This window comes from Plectropomus leopardus, chromosome 1 (genome assembly GCF_026936395.1).
Source record: "Plectropomus leopardus strain MGB_pleo_1.0 chromosome 1, ASM2693639v1, whole genome shotgun sequence".
NCBI lineage: Eukaryota > Metazoa > Chordata > Actinopteri > Perciformes > Serranidae > Plectropomus > Plectropomus leopardus.
The window spans coordinates 2556575-2574248 of NC_142176.1; the positions used below are offsets into that span (position 1 = coordinate 2556575).

A 17674-nucleotide genomic window follows, 5' to 3' on the forward strand; every position below is an offset into this window, starting at 1 on the left:
TGGGACATTGTCCACATGAGTTGATTTGGCTGAGTCAGCTGTTTTAAGGAATTTAAGAGATTAAGTCATCAGAAAAATGACCATTTATATTTCAACAACTTGATTTTCTGAAGAAAACTTTGCTTTTGTCGCATGACTCGATGATGATTGTGAACTTTTTTGATTAATTAAAGTGAGTGGTGACCATGTTTAACCCTTAGAGCCCACTCTAACATTATTTAATATTACACACACTTGTATTGCGCTCTCCAAAATCAAGCTTTAAAAAAAATTAAACGTTAATACTATTTTATTTTCATTTAATTCTTTTTAAACAACATCAGTGTTAATCAAAAATATAAAATATTCATTAATTTTCAGAATTTTAACCCATTGAATGCTAGGTTTTTGTCATGATGTCACAATGTTTTTAGATGAAAAACAAAGAATTATTTTCTAAACATTATATTTTAAGTAGATGATAGATGATTTTTTATTATAACATCCTAGGAAATATCAGTGATTGCAGCAACACTGACTTTTTTAATACATTATTAAACTTTTTTCAGGTCATATCCTTTTTGTGTTGTTTTTATTCTTTGAATACTTCTTTGTTTTTTGTTTGTTTGTTTCTTTGGGTTGTTTTTTGTGTTGTTGTTCTGTGTGTGTGTGTGTGTGTGTGTGTGTGTGTGTGTGTGGTGTGTGTGTGTGTGTGTGTGTGTATGTGTTGTTTTTTTGTTGCTAATTTTCCACTCATTTTCCTGCACATATTTCTTTTTTTTTCATTTCTGGGTTTTTCTTTTTAAATTGTTCATTGCCTTCTTCCCATGTTTTTGGCAGAAATGAAACTAATTTGCAGAGATTTCAAAGGGTTAACAACAAGCATAAACTAAACACAATTTATTAATGTTGACTGTGCACTATTAAGGCAGTTTACAGATGAAAATAACTAACGATAATGTAATGTTGTGAACGAAGCAGAGAAAGAGGCAGAATAATAGACGCTGAGCCAAACGAGACGACGTCAGCTAATTTACCTTTTAAAAACAGAGACAGGACGACACACAGGACCAGGACCAGCGTCACGGCCTGTTTCTGTGTGTGTGTGTGTGTGTGTGTGTGTGTGTGTGTGTGTGTATGTGTGATTGACAGCTGTGCAGCAGCAGGTGTGTGTCCCACAGATGGTGAGGACATTTGAATGCTCCCATTAAGCACCTGATTTGCCTCTGGAACATCAACAAAAAAAACTGCTCTTTCAACACCAGTTTGACCTTGTTTGCTTTTCTGATTGATGAATTAATAATGCCGTCAGCCGGCAGACGAGATGCGACTGGAGCTCGTTGTTAAAAAAATAACAAAATAAAATGCAGAATTTTACAGCTTTAAGTCCAGATCCACAAATCTGTCGGCTGAGAGGAGAATTCAAACAATTTGAAAGATTTTAAATGAAATCAAATGGGCCAGACGCACGCACGCACGCACGCATGCATGCACGCACGCAGTAAAAAAGACTGCACACTTATTTGTTCGAGTGCTAATAAAACCACATTTTTCTTCGTTTGTGATTTATACACTGTAATATCCTAAAATCCTTCAAATACCCTCAAATCTATTGTGTCCAAAAATCCTAGAAACGTCCTACAATCCTACAAATGGCCTTAAATCCTAAAGCATCCTAAAATCCTCGATACAATCTTACATTTCCAGAAACATGAATGGGGCTGCTGCGACTGGCCCCTGGCCTGCTGGCATTTTACAGAAGTGGCCCCCAAGCAGCAGGTTGAGTGTCCCTGCTGTGGGAGCTGACAAGTGTGTGTTTATGTTCTTGTGTGTGTTTATGTATGTTTATGTGTGTGTGTGTGTGTGTGTGTGTGTGTGTGGGGGGGGGGTGGTGTTTGACCTGAAGTCTCCTCACCTCTGTGTGTGTGTGTGTGCTCAGACATCAGTAAGTAGCTGTCGAATCACTTCTCTCTGTTACTCAGACGCTGTTAACGTTCACACACGCTCAACTTAAAAGGTGTTTCTTCCCACAGGTGTGTGTTTGCTGCACAGTGTGTGTGTGTGTGTGTGTGCGTGTGTGTGTGTGTGCAGACAATAGGAGAGAGGAAGCAGCAGGCCGGCTCTATCTATAGTGCGGTTTACGGTCTCTAACCGGGCCGGCCTTGGTTTGGGCGAGCAGAAAGCTGTCATTCTGTCATTCTTTGAGGCTGTGACGAGGCCGGTTTTAGCCCGGCCTGCAGCTGAATGGAGGTACAGAAATACATGTGGAGAAGCTATGTGGACACCTGTCCTGCTCTGAGCAAGGACACACTGCAACGGATACACCATCAAAGAGCCACGCAGACACAGACACCGCAGGGAAACATGGGAAAGCAAAGCGTTTGTGCAAACATAAAAAACTGAGCTGTGATTATTATCATGATTTTGAATCTGTTTTGTTTCTGATTTGATTTTGTACGACCTAAACCAAGTGACAACACAACGGGTTATCACACAGAATATCATTTTTAATATCTGATTTATTAAAAGTGGTCTTGAGACCGCTTTTAGAGGGTCTTGGTTTTGACTTGGTCTTGTCTCAGTCTTGGACTCTGGATTTTTAATCCAGACCACAATGGATTTATTTGTCAACATAATTACCGTGATTGGATATTAAACTTTCTTCTTCAAATCCAGCCAATCACATAAGTCATTTATAGTTTGCCTTTTTTGTCACCGATAATGGCTGCAACCCTTCATAGAAATCAGAGGAAAATTGTTGTTTACACACACACACACACACACACACACACACACACATGTGCATGTATTTATATATATTATGTTTCTGTGTTATTTGGAATTCCCAAAACAGGCAACAATTTGCATAAATCATGAAAACACTCAGCGTCACTTATACATAGTTTTTAATTGTAAAAGTACTGCATGATAAAAGACAATCTTATTACAAAAATACAGATAACAACACATTTACAGGATCATAATTTTATTGTCAACTTAAGTTAGACTTCAGCCATGTGCACAGCACATACAGTGTGACATTTTTATCAGGCCCTGCATAAAACTACACGGCTGCTGATAAAAGAAGTTGATACAAAATAGTCGTAAGGCCACAGGACTCAGAATCATCAAACAGTTTCATGTCATCACATCATGTAAGAAAATCAAAATAACAAAATAAAAAAAGACATTTTAATAACTTCACAGCAACATCTAGAGACAGCACTGGATAATCTTCACAACGTCCAGTTAATGTTCAGAGGGACTATTTTCTTCGGGGAAGGTAGTTCCAGTCAAAGCAGATTTTTCTGTGGATTATCCAGAGCAACAGAGACGCTGTTTATTACTGTTTCAAGAAGGAGGTGTGGGCATGTAAAAACAAAACTATCTGTGTGACTAGATACATCCAGATACGGGAGAAATGAATGGGGTTTTTTGTAATTTGAGTGAACTGACCCTAATTTGAGGTGCTATGTTATAAAATAAAACTGATCAGTGAACAGCAGGCTCTCTGTGAGTCCACATGGTCAGCAGTCACTATCAACCTGCACGTCAATATAAACCGTTTGGACTGTCCGAGTACAAAGTTTGCCACACCGGACGCAGACTGCTGACTTTAGAAAATTCAACCGAATCACCGGAAAAAGTGTTGAAAACATCATACATTTCTGCAAACCAACAACACCCTCGCATGAAAAACACTGACTGGTTGCTACAAACCAGCCACATTTGGAGCCTGAAAAGGTGGTAAAACAAAGGTGGGTTGCTAGCAATAACCTGTGCTCGAAACTTTAAAGTTGTTAGAAAAACACAGACAGGTTGCTACAAAACACCTATGTTTGGGGACTAAAAGGCAAATGGAAATACAGTGACAGGTTGCTACAAAATATCCACATTGGAGCCTAAAAAGCCACTGGAAACAAACAGATGTGTTGCTACAATCACCCATGATTAGAGCTTGAAAAAAACACAGAAAACACAGACAGGTTGCTACAAAACACAAGCAGTTAGAAAAGCACTGATGTATTACTGCGAAGCACCATTTGTAAGCCTGAAAAGCCGATTGAAAAACACAGACAGATTGCTACAAATATGTTTGTTTGGGGCTTACAAAGCTGTTGAAAAAGCACTGGCAGATCTCTACAAAACACTCCCGTTTGGAGCCTAAAAAGCTACTGGAGACACAGTGACAAAACCAAATATGCTACAAAACTGGAGCCTAGAAATCTGCTAGAAACACAGAAAGGTTGCAACAACACCCCTGTTTGAAACCTAAAAAGCAGCTGTAAACACATTGATGGGTTGCTACAAAACACCCATGTTTGGAGCCTGCAAAACAGAGAAACAGTAATAGGAGGATGTTAAAAAACACCAATGTTGGAACCTTAAAAGTGATGCGAACACAGCAACAGGATGCTACAAAACACCCAAATTTGGAGCCTAAAAAGTCACTTGAAAACCACTGACACGTTGCTACAGAACATCCATGTTTGGAGCCTAAAAACAGATGGAAACACAGCTATAGAGTGCTTAAAAAAACCCCACCCAAGTCTGGAACCTAAAAAGTCACTAGAAAAACACTGACATTGATATGATACATAAAAAAGGTGCAAATGTACTGTATTTATGGTTTGCAGAAACATATAATTGTCACCATTTTCTTGGGATGACCGGGCTGAGGAACTACACTGAACTCTGCCTGAATAACCAAATGAGCAGTCGGGGTAGAGGACTGGCCCCGGGTCAGTGACGGAGGGTAGAAAGGTGTTCTCCTGTAAACAAAGTGCCCGCCATGCAAAACAGTGATACTGGAGAGCACAGCTGTGAGCACAGGACCAGTCACACCAGTACACCTGCATGCATCACTGCTGAAATGTTGCAGAGGAGATCTAAACAGCCAAACTGTAACTAGAGATTACAGGACAAGCAGGCATGATTTTTACACTTATTCTGATAATGCGTCTCCCAGCAGTGAGCCTGCTTAGCTCGGATCATCCTCCACACCCGCGCCGGTTCACAAGAATCACAGCCTAAAGCCTCGACAGCGACAGTTTGCATGATATTTGCTTGAGCTATTTGCAACTTAATACCTATAGCGTGTGCGTTCAGTGTGGCCGGCCTCTGAGCTAATGCGTCACCGCTTCTACTGACGGCACTCGACAGAAAAAAGACAAAAAAACCAGTACAAACCCAAACAGGGCTGGTTACGATATGTGCTCGTGGAATGTAGAAACTGAGATTTCAAACCTCTTTCTTTAAAAGACTGAAGAGCGTAGCAAAGAAAGAAAACAGATTAAAGGTCAACAGTTCATTCGTCTGATATTAATTGTTGATTATTGGTGGATTTATTCATCAATCTCACCACGGCGAGCCAATCAAACACACCTCACGCCTTCAGGAAGCAACTTTCTGAAGGCCCAGCTCTGTTGGTTTAAAACTGTCCTCCCCCCCGAAAGGAATACCAGCACCTTCAGTTACTTAGAGGTTATATTTACAAAATATATAAAGAAAAATATAGGGTTACTGGCCCTAGCATATAGTACAGTCCAACAGCTGTCTGTAAATATTTCTCCCATGATTATCCTTTCTAAAAGTAAATCACGGGGTAAAGATAGCCGGAACGTGACAAGGCGCAACTAGGACAACATGGCCACCAGAGCTGGGCTGCAGTAACTGAGAGACTCACAGAGAGAGAGACAGAGAGACAGGGAGGACACCAGCACAAGACACAGGGAGTCTGGGAAATATGTCCAATAAACCGAGCTGGTGCATGCGGGGGAATAAAATGTAAAGCTGAAAATGGTTTTGGTTTGTGTACACAAAAGAAAACTGGAAACTGCCGGAACTGCGCTAAAGTTTGTCCCCAACAAAATGTGTTTGCGAGCTTATTTTATCCTGAGTGTGTTGTTGTTGTTCTCTGCACGAGGAAATGACCGAAGGGGAAATGCACTTAGTGAATGACACTGACGAATCGCCTGAGAGAAACTGTCGGAAGATTGTGCTTCATTTTGAGAAATATGCTTATTTACTTTCTTGATTTTTACTTCCTGAAAAACTCAACGAAACAAAGACGACAACAGGACGAGACTCGCTTTAGTCTTTTGTCCAGATTAAACAAATGAGATAAAACATATATACGTGATATAGAGAAGATAACTATGAGAATAAGAAAGAAAATTAGATTTATATATATTGAAGAAATTGATTTTTATATATGTAATAAATATGTATTATATATATTATATATATATAATATCTGTCAGCTGCTGACTCAAAATAATGTCCAATGTGGATAAGCAACATTAAGTTATCCTGTGACATTGAATTACTCATCGACCTATGAATTTTTAATGATTTGTGAACTTGGAATAATATATGAACTCTCCTGAATGGTTTATTATTATGCATATTTATTTATTTTTATTTTTTTCTTTGTATATATGTGTGTGTGTGTGTGTGTGTGTGTGTGTGTGTAGTCTTTGTTAAACATTTTCTGTATTTTATTGGTTTGAATATATTTGTTTATCTAAATTTAAATATTAAAAAAAGAAGAGCAAAATAACATATAAACAACTCCATAGGCCGTTTAAACAAGCAGCCTTTTGCGACTAATATTTACGTTTATCATTAGACGACAGCCTCTAGTGGGCGTAGTAATTATGCAATGTATAGTCACACAACAGTTTGTATATTTTATGATTTGCAAAAACTATTAATATCTGATCTGGAGAGCTGTTAGTTTGTTTCCAGGTTACGGAGAATAAATCATTAGGTTTACTACTTTTTTTAAAAATTTTATTTTAAAAGTACTGTATTCAACTTTATTATATGACAGCAGCTGCTTTATTTAACTTTACTGTTAATACAGTTAATTCACTAATATTGTATTTTGGTAGTTGACATTAATTTAAAGGAAATTTTAACAATACTGAAATATATATTGTGTATCACGATATGGCCTTAAAGTATCGTGATAATACTTTAAAGTCGTATCGCCTATTTACTGTACAGACCTAAATGTAACAAACTGTTCGCAAGAAAGTCAATGTTCATATTCTCCAAACAGCTCGTTTTTTTAAAAAGTTTTTGAAGTTTGAAGTTTTTCTGTGTAACTTTAGTGCAACAAACAGCAGCAAAAAGGAAATAATAGCAGAAAAGTTAAAAATGTATTGGACTGATTTAGGAGTGTTTCATTGCTAATTACTTAAACTGTGAGACTGTGTTTTATCTTCATTCACAGAATCACTATTATTATTTAATATTACTTATTATGATTATTATTAGAATTTATCATAATAATTAATAATACTTTGAATTTACACTTGTTGAAGTTGCCAGAGATGATATTCTTGTTGTTTGTAGTATAAAAATTTCTTTTAAATAATTGTAAGTCTATTTTATATGTTAAATCAACAGCTGAAAAATAAAGTTATATAATAAAAAAGATTATGAGGGGAATTACATCTTCTAGGGGGACAAATTTTGGCACAACAATGGCAAATTTCTGTTCTATTGACCCAAAGCTCATCTGTCCCGAGTGATGCTGTCAAAGAATCTGTGCTGTCCCGACTTATGTCCTCCCGTCCAGCAGCTACCCGACAATCAGCCGAAACTCGACATGAAGAATCGTTGCGCTCCTCGGCCGAGGCTACAGTTTCCCCGCTGCACTTCAGCACTTTGACCTTGCCTTTAAACCCCCAAATTCTCCACTTATATAATGTCAAAGAGGATGCCGCTCTCTATCTGCGGTCTTATAGGTCTCACTGAGATTGACAGCAGAAAAGTTCAGAGTTCACCCCCCATGGCAGGGCTATAAACAGACCAGCGGAGGTTGTGGGGGTTCTTGGACTCCTCCTCTCCTCCTCCCCACCTCCCTCCCTCTCTCTCTCTGCAGCGGAAAGATGATACTGTTTCAATTAGGCTCCAGTGCCACACAAAGGAGCCGGAGCATTTTGGCAATCAGTGACACTGCGCCTCATTTCTCTTTTTTTTTTTAAAGCTAAGACTCAAAAACGTCCCGCTTTGCTGAAATAAAAAAATAAACGTCTCCTGTGCACGGGTGCGTTTGGCACATCGGCGCAAAGAAAACCAACAACATCCGAAGACAATTTCATTCAGTAGCAGCAAATACGAGATAAATTAGAAAATGAAAACATAAATAACGTGTTCAGCATCTTTAACCCCCACAGTGAAAAGACAACCCTCCTAAAAAAATACAAAATTAAACATAAATAAAAAAATGAATATATACAAAGATCAAATGTGATACACTTGCATAAAGCTTGGAGTAAAAGTGCATCATGGGTAAGAGCCCCCCCCCCGTCTGTCTCCATATTGAGGTGAAGTCTATTTATGAGGCCACTAGATTCTTGGCAAGAAATGTGTCACCGTCATGGCGGGTGACACTCGGTTTCCTCTTTTTGTTTTGCCGTTCTTACTCAGGCCGATGTACATCCTCGGGTACGCCACCGACTCGTAGGCGTTGTAGTTGTTGGCGAGGAGCTTCTCTCTGAACTTACACTCGTTGTTGTAGTGTAACTGAAAGAGAAAAGATGGAGACGTGAGGGTCATTTTAGATATGACAGTAATTTTAAAATGCTGTTTCAATGGTGCCATTAGGCCTATATACAAACATACATAAATACATATATAAATAAATGAAAAATTAAATAACAACAAAATAAAAATTGAATTAAAAATATATATACATAATAAAAAAAATAGATAATTTATTAATTATTAATTAATTTATGTATTAGAGGAGGGGAGTGGCTGGATTTTTGACCCTCCCAAAAGCTACTTTTTTTTTCTTTAACCTGCTGAGGACTCTCTCGCGTTCGGCCCACATGTTGTTTTAAAGGGCTTTGGGAAATCTGAAAAGATCATTTCTATTTTTACAGTTTCTGGTTTTGAAAAATGGTGTAATTTTTTTTGAGATTGAAAATATTGGATGGCCCACAGGTTTGGAAGATTTTTTTTCTTTAAAAATTACCAAATCAAAATAAATAAATAAATAAATACATTTTTCAGAAAAGAAAAAAAATCACAAAAAATAACCGCGAGTTTGGAAGGAAAACCTCCCCCTTTTTGCACCACCCCCTCCTCTTTTATAAATAATGAACAGTCCCTAATGATGACAAAAAGCCCCAGATCTAATAATTTGTCATTCTGTCCACATTCATACCTGACTAAATGTACTGAGAGGTTAGATTACGCCACTTTACACAAAAGTACAGGCTATTTTTTCGGCTCTAGTCAATATTTTTTAAAGACAGCAGCTGTATTCTGTTTCTAATCAGCACTAATTACTAACAACTACGAATACTTTTAACTTCACGATTCATAAATGAAGTTAAAAAACAAGTTTTCAAGGAAATTAAGATGCCAAAGTACATAAAAAAAGCATCAAAATAGAGCTTATTCATCAAAAAGGAGGATCCCCTTCTGAGGTCCGGGCTAACACCCAAATGTCCTTAAACCCTAGAAACGCCCCGTGCTGATTGTTTGAAGGCAGAGACAAAACAAAGACATCCAGACGTTTTCTTTCCCCAAACTCTGTATTGTGTGTCGTGATTATTATCAAACAATTGCTTTATTTCTGACTGCAGGGCTATTGTACAGTCGCTGTTTCAGTCAGAGAATTACACAGAAAATGGGATTGTGGAGCGATGAATGATGTGAGCGAGGCTGGACGCAGGACACCAGGCTCTGATTGTGCCGTTTTCTCTCAATGAGCTGGCAATCAGAAGACTCTTTACGACTGAATTTAGTCTGTTAATACCAAAAAAACCCCCCCAAAAAACGGACAGATTTAAATATTTAGGAACAACTTCTCTCTTTGTAGAACTCATCTGTGGTGTCATCATCATCTAATTTAATTATTTATGAATTTAATGATGTACAAATCACTTTAGCCTTTAACTCGCTCTAACTTAGCTGCTGTGCACACTGCTGCACATCTTTAATATGTTGTATTTTCCTTGATTTTATACACTTTATATACTATTTTTATGCTTATTTTATTAATAATGTCAGTGGGTTATAGTTTATTTATTTTATTTTCCAATTCATGTTATGCATTCTATTTATGTTATGCAATTTTTATCCTTATTTTTACTCATTTTTACTAGTATTAAGCGGATTTTATCCATTTGAAGATGCATTCTGTTCTGTTTTATTTTATTTTAACACGCAGGTTTTATTATGTCTTTTTGTCTTTTATGTGTTTCGATGTGAAGCACTTGCTGCATTTAATTTCTTTCTTGTAAAGCACGTTGGGCTGCACTTCTTGTATGAAAGGTGCTACACAAATAAAGTTTATAATTATTATTATTATTACTTATGGGATAAAAGGCGAAGATTAAGAAGAGGTGGTGCAACCTCGCTGTGAAACGACAGTGTCCACAGTGAAATGGAGCTACGGCCAAAGCTCGATTAGGACATTTAAGTGGACTTCTGTCCTTGTCCCAGTATACAAGCAACGGGTAGAATCCATTTATTGATGAAAGTGTCTCCGACACCGCCATGGTAGGTGGCGATTTGTCCCCTTTGAGCCTCACTATATGGACAAAAGTATTTGGCCACCTACATATTACACCTACAGGAGCTTTCATGACGTCCCATTTCACATCTGTAGGCATTAATATGGAGCTGGTCCCCTCTTTGGTTGAGGCTTCTACAAGATTTTGTGTCTGTGGGAATTTTTGCCCATTCATCCAGATTTTACACACCTGTGGCGATGGGACCGAATGAAACACCCGAATTCAATGATTCAGAGGTGTGGCCAAATACTTTTGTCCATACAGTGTAGTTGTTATGGGACCTTGGACCCTAAATTTTGTTGAAAAAATGACTAATAAATCTACCTTCTACTTTCTAGTTGACGTATTACATCACATACCAAACAAGTTAGTGAGCTGCCAACGGGTTTCATACCGACTGGTGACAACATGGATGACTTTTTGGCGCTGTACATTTTGTATGTACTCTACCTTTTTACCATATTTTTTTACCATTATCCTGCTGTGTTTACTTCCCTTCTACTCGTTCTTTTGTTTTCCTGGCTTTAATCTACAAATTGATGCTGTTCGACTTTCGGGTTAAACTCCGGTGCAGAGACTACAGAGCAGAACACTGAGTGAGGCGCGAACATGAAAGAGTAAATCGACTTCCAGTCGCATTATCTAAGTGTGTTAGTCCGGCTTTGAGAAATTTGACTTAATATGATTTTAGTCCGACTAACATGTTTACACGTGTTTTAAAAGTCCAGTATTAGTCTGATGAGCACAATAATTCAACTTTTTGTACTGTACTGAGTAATTTTTTCGGCTGCCGTAAAATTTTGAGTAAATTGGTCTCAGCCCTTTGAAACCTGGATGGACGTTACTTTTTTTGTCCTGCATTCAAACTTCTTTCAGAAGTATTAAAGCCTCTGAGGCTGGAGAAAACTGGTTTGATATCTTCTGAAAACATAAAAAGGCAATGAGCAACTTTGCAAGAAATGTTCTGCAAAAAGCAAGAAATTGGCCGCATGATAACAGACAGCATCTGTTGTCTGAAAAGTGATGCATGAAGTGCGGCCGTGACGTCACTGTTCTCATCAGACCCGTGCATTGCCAGTTTACGCAGAAAGAGTAAAAAATTACACTCTGAGCCTGGTTTCAAAACGTCGCGTTTTCAGGCCTCCAAAACGCCACTGTTGTGTAAACGAAAGGTCAAACCACAACAAAAGTTTAACATTTCATGCAAGAACCATTGACGTGTAAATGGCCTCAGAGGCGATTATTTTATACACCAGTTTTTAACGAATTTTAAACTTAATGACAGCAAACAAACAGTCGGTCACAGAGTTCGTACACTCACAGATCCGTACAGCTTTCCTCGCCGGTTCATGGCCACAAAGAGTCTGCTGCGAACCCCCAGCAGAGTCACCACGCCCCTCTCCACCGGAGAGATCTGCAGGAGACCTGCAGGGAAAAACAAACCACACACACACTGAGACACACTGAGACACACTGAGACACACTGAGACACACTGATGGAGACAATCAAACCTGCTGCGACACACAGAGACTCTGACAGTACTGAATGTGTCCTAGAAGACGAGCTGGATCTGTTTCTAGATTTCAGCACTACAGACCTCACAGGTGATGCAGTGCGTTAACCATCTGATGCTCAATAACAAAAGAAGGTTGATTTTTAGTGGAGCCCTTCTGGGATTTGATGAGGCGTAACAGTGTGTAAGTCTGCAATCCATTTGCCAGAAGTTTTGTTTTTGGTATTTTATATTTCTGCAAACCATATATATGTTATATTTGTAGCTATTTGTGGTTAGTTTTAGATGCAAAATCACTTGGTTATTGTTGGAGAAAGATCATGTTTTGGCCAAAAAAAAAAAAAGCATCCCCAGCGTCCCCTCAACTGTCCCCCACAGCGTCCCCCCCAGCGTCCCCTCAACTGTCCCCTCCACCGTCCCCTCCAGCATCCCCTCAACTGTCCCCTCCAGCGTCCCCTCCACCTCCTGATGACAGCGTCAGCTCAGATATTACATCACTTTAGAGACGTTGCTGTTTTATGTAAGTAATGTAGCGTATCGTTGTTTGCAGAAACGTACAACGCAAACATTTTCTTCTGGCGAATGGGCTGATCTCAGCCTGATCTCACTGAACATTACATAAATTTAGTTTCTTTGGTCAGTAAAACGGACCGTGTGACAAAATTACAAAAATACAAATTAGATAACATAAAAATAATATAAAATCGATATAAACTGTATGACTGAAACTCAAATTTATAAGTACAAGTGAAACACTGATCAAAATTAGGACCAAGGATGAAATGTAGATTGATTTTGGCATATTTATATTGATGCTTAAAGCTGATGTGTTGGTTAATGCCTACTGTCCTAATTCAATAAACTCAATAATATAAAATAAAATTAAAAAAATAAATTCTAAAGTATTTTGACCTAATCCCCAAAATGAGCTGAAACTTTACAAAATAAATCAAAATATTTGATAAAAGCACAGCTAAGACAGCTGTTATGTGACAGTTTGGGCTTTAGAAGCCAAAATAAGACCAATATTTCCTCTGAGGTTTATTCGCCAACATACAACAACTAAAAAAACGACATTATCTCGTCAGTCAAAGTCATTTTTGTATTTTTGTGTAAATCTGTAGAGTTAAATGTCATTAAAAGCAGAGATATTTGAAGCTTTCCTGGTGCAGTTACAGCTCTGAGCGTGTCTTTTGTTCCTGCTATTATTTCAAAAATACTTGACGCTGTCTCGAATTCTTCACAGAAATTCTCTGTAATGTATCTCCCTGAATTTTTATGCCTTGTCCCAAAATAGTCTGGAGGCTGCACAAAAACCCCAACATGCTTCAAGTTCTCCGGCAGCCCGTCAAGTCCTCCGCTCGCCTTCTTGTCACTCCGACAGCACAAACACGGATGACGGGGATTACATCCGACATGAGAGTAAATAAATATTTGTTATTCTTCGTGTCTGCAAATGTGAAGCAGTGCAGGACTTTGTCTGGGGTTAATCTGTCTCAGCAGACGGCTCTGTGGCCGCGTCCTAACTTTAGGTGCCTGCTGGCCGCCGGCCGGGATCACTGCGAGCTCCGGTTACAGCGGGCGGAAAGCACCGGCACATTACACGGGCTCAACGGCACTACGGCAGGACTGCAGGTGCGTGATCGATACGTGTGAGACGCTCAGTGACTGACAGCACGAGCGCTGTCTCATTCACAGAGCTGTCAGGTGACAAAGTAATTATACTTTGTTACAGTACTAAAGTGTTTTTTTTTGGAGAAGTATCTATTTTACTTGAGTTTTTAATATGTTTAATATGTTAAAATATGTGTTAATGTTCTATTTTACTCCACTGCATTTCCTGAGTAAAATGTATAAAATGTGTACTTTTACTACACTACATTTCCTAAGTAAAATGTGTACTTTTACTCAACTACATCTCAAAATGTGTACTTTTACTCAATTACATTTCCTTAGTAAAATGTGTACTTTCACTACACTATATTTCAAAATGTGTACTTTAACTCAAGTACTTTTTCTAAATAAAATGTGTACTTTTACTACACTATATTTCAAAATGTGTACTTTAACTCAAGTACTTTTTCTAAATAAAATGTGTACTTTTACTCCATTACATTTTAAAATGTGTACTTTCATTCCACTAAATTTCAAAATGTGTACTTTTACTCCACTACATTTCCTAAGTGAAATGTGTACTTTTACTCAACTACATTTCAAAATTGTACTTTTACTCCACTACATTCCCTAAGTGAAATGTGTACTTTTACTCAACTACATTTCAAAATGTGTACTTTTACTCCACTACATTTCAAAATGTGTACTTTTACTCCACTACATTTCCTACGTGAAATGTGTACTTTTACTCAACTACATTTAAAAAATTGTACTTTTACTTCATTACATTTCCAAAGTAAAATGTGTACTTTTACTTCACTACATTTTCTCACAGCATTTTAGTTACGTATTACAGAATAGGAAAGAAGTGAGGAAAAGACAGAATAAATCATTAATAAAGTATAGTGAGGGAAGATTTACTGCACTTTGTTCCTTAAATCCTTCAAGTTGCTAAAAAGACCCAATTTTCTTGAAGTATGCTCCATCTGTAAAGAGTGTACATGTTACAGAGAAATACACTTTATTATCCTTTTATATTCCCAGCACTTATATTTTTAATACTTAAGTACATTCATTATCATAAGATTACTTCTGGTAGTTAAATACAGTAAATATCAGATACTTTAAGGCTTTTACTTAAGTGAAATTCTATAGGTGACTTTAACTTAAGTCATTTTCTGGTAAAATTACTCAAGTGTGGCTCTCAGGTACTTCATCAGGCAGTGAGTGTTTGGATCAGGTGGCAACAGGTGAAACACTCTGTTAGTGACAGAAAGCATGCAAATAAATATGACTTTTTCAAATTGTTTAGTTCATTTCTTCATTCAACACGAAAACGCTTTTGTTGTTAGTGCTGTTTAAAGATAATAAATGAGCGCGTAAAAAGCGAGAAACTAAATAATTATTTTTAAAAAAAATTGGTATAACTTACTGTGACGGTTTTCGTTGTGCACTCCCGTTATTCTTCCGTCCGGTAACACCTGAATATGAAAGCCGATCCCAACGTTGCAATAGAGGCGCCGCAACCTTTTAATCCCCAGCAGGTAGTCGCTGTCCCGGTTGATCTCCTCCCGCTTCTCCCCGGGGATCCGCGCCAGGGACCGGGAGTACAGAGCCTCCCAGCGGTCCGCCGTGCCGTTCAAGCCGGGGGCGCATCCCGCGAGCCCGGTCACCAAGCCCAGGACCAGCACAGTCCGCAGGGCCGCCAGAGAGCCCATCCCGGGTCTGGCTCTGAAAGCAGCCTCCCGGCGTTTGCCTTTCCAAAGAAGCGAGAACAGGACGAAGCAGCGGCGGCGCGGCGGAGAGGAGCGAGTGGACGTTGCGCTCATTCCCAGACCGACAGGCGCACTGGCTTCAGCGCCGGAGCGACATGGATCTGCATGGACGCGCTGCAGCCATGCCTCTATATTTATACCTGCGGACACATTACATCACAGCTCCACACTTGGAAGAAATCTCCAAACACACCGAGCGGAGCTGGAGGCTTCATAGAAATCAAATAATAGCTGCGTTATCGGGGAAAACTTTGTGGAAAATACGCGAATAAAAGCGTTATTATGATAAAAAAAAAACCTCTTTGTGTGCTGCTTTCATTATCAGCAGCAGAATATCATAATTTATGTATGGGAGGATGTAAAATAGGAAACGGCCAAGTTAACAGACCGTGGTGTCGAGACAGGAGACAGTTCTATAAATGAACAATAACAGGAAAAAACACCGGTCCAATTCAACCAAATGAAAAAAGCGCTAACTTAAGACGCGCAGGGGGGAAATCATGTCCCGGGCCCTTATAGAAAACAATGGTAAGACTAAATAGAGAGTTTGCAGCATGATAAGTAGGCTGTCATTGTTGGCAAAAACTTCACATCTGACGTTGCAGCTGAAGCTACAGAGCTGTTGAAATAAAAGAAATAAAACTTTTATGACATAAAAATATTAGAAAATCTCAAAAAGTCTTAGAAATTTTTAAAATCATTTTATACTTTTATCACACTCCTGATTATTTGTCTATTTTTTTTAAAGTCAGATAGGGTTGAAAAGTTTAGTATCCAGGCTGATTTTTTTTAAGTTGATTGAATTTGTGAAGAGGAGTAGAATAATCATTTTGTTTTGGTAATTTTGTTTTGATTTAACTTGTCTTTTTAAATTCAGTCAACTCAAAAATTTAAGAAAGCCTGAAGACTAACATTTAAAAAAAAAAAAAAAAAAGCACAAATCAATATAGTTTGCTGAATCCCAACATTCAGTTTGGCTTTCCAGCTCCATGTTTGTTTGTTTTGGTGCCGTGCGTTAGACGCCATCTCAGCCATGCAGATGGATGCAAAGCGTTATCAGATATAGCACGATATAGCATAATATGAAACGATAGTACTTTTTCTTAATCATCTGATGACATATTTCGTCATATGGCACAGCCCCCACAGTACCACACAGTGATTCCAATAAGGCAAAATAAGAGTACAATAAAGAGTCTATGATTGATGATCCACAGTGTTTCTTGTTTTTCCCTGAACTGCAGTGCCTCTAAACAGCTTTGCTCACACTTACTGTATATGGAGTTTCCAGCAGATTTTATGGTCTAATATTTAACAAACAAACAACATGGCTGTCCCATTGTACCCGAATATGTTATTGGAGTGAAGTACGGTTTCTCAGTGTTTCTGATGGTCAAAAGTTGCTTAACCCTTAGTGATTGTTTGGTGCATTTTACATGCTTTTCATTCTTCTTTTTGTTTTATATAACGTTGGGTGTGTTAATGCATATGGCATACATTTTGGCAAGATTGTGTATTTTTGTTCAATCTGTGAATTTCCAGCTCAGCTCCTACAATAAGTCTAAAATACACTGTGGAAACTAAATTGTTACAGTCAGTTAAATGAACCCCCCCCCCAAAAAACGAGCGTAATTAAAACCCAGGCGCGCTGTTGGAGATCCACGCTGCCAGCCGCCATGTTGGAGATGCGCGCTGTTGGAGATCCACGCTGCCAGCTTCTGTATTGAAGATCCGTGCCATCGGAGATCCGCGCTGCCATGTCAAGGTCCACGCTGTCGGAGATGCATGCTGCCAGCCTTCATGTCGTAGATATGCGCTGTCGGCAATCCGCGCTGCCAACCGCTGTGTCAGAGATCTGTGTTCTCGGAGATCCGCATTGCCAGCTGCCCTGTCGATGATCTGCGCTACCAGCTACCTTGTCGGAGATCCACGCTGCAAGCTTCTGTTTCAGAGATCCGCGCTATCACAGATCCGCGCTATCAGAGATCCGCGCTGCCGGCCGCCCTATCGGACATCCATGCTATCGGACATCTGCGCTGCCAGCCGCCATGTTGGAGATCTGCGCTACCGGCTGCTGTGTCGGAGATCCGCGCTATTGGAGATCCACGCTGCCATCGCTGTGATGGAGATCCTTGCTGCCAGCTTTTGTTGGAGATCCTTGCTGTCGGAGATCTGCGCTGCCAGCCACCAACATCATGTTTTGCCATATCTGGCATATGGAGAAAATACATGCTGTTTCCACTCTGTGTAA

At 38.9% G+C, this 17674-nt stretch overlaps 1 protein-coding gene across 1 annotated transcript; it reads right to left on the reverse strand.

Annotated features, from left to right (window-relative positions):
• Positions 1-2868: 2868 nt before the first annotated feature.
• fgf4 (fibroblast growth factor 4) lies at positions 2869-15562 on the reverse strand. The gene is made up of 3 exons (XM_042489961.2): positions 15081-15562; positions 11842-11945; positions 2869-8517 (listed from the first exon to the last, which is right to left on the reverse strand). Exons 1-3 carry the CDS (start codon positions 15475-15477, stop codon positions 8341-8343), a joined length of 678 nt encoding a protein of 225 aa, XP_042345895.1. The 5' UTR covers positions 15478-15562; the 3' UTR covers positions 2869-8340.
• Positions 15563-17674: the final 2112 nt, after the last annotated feature.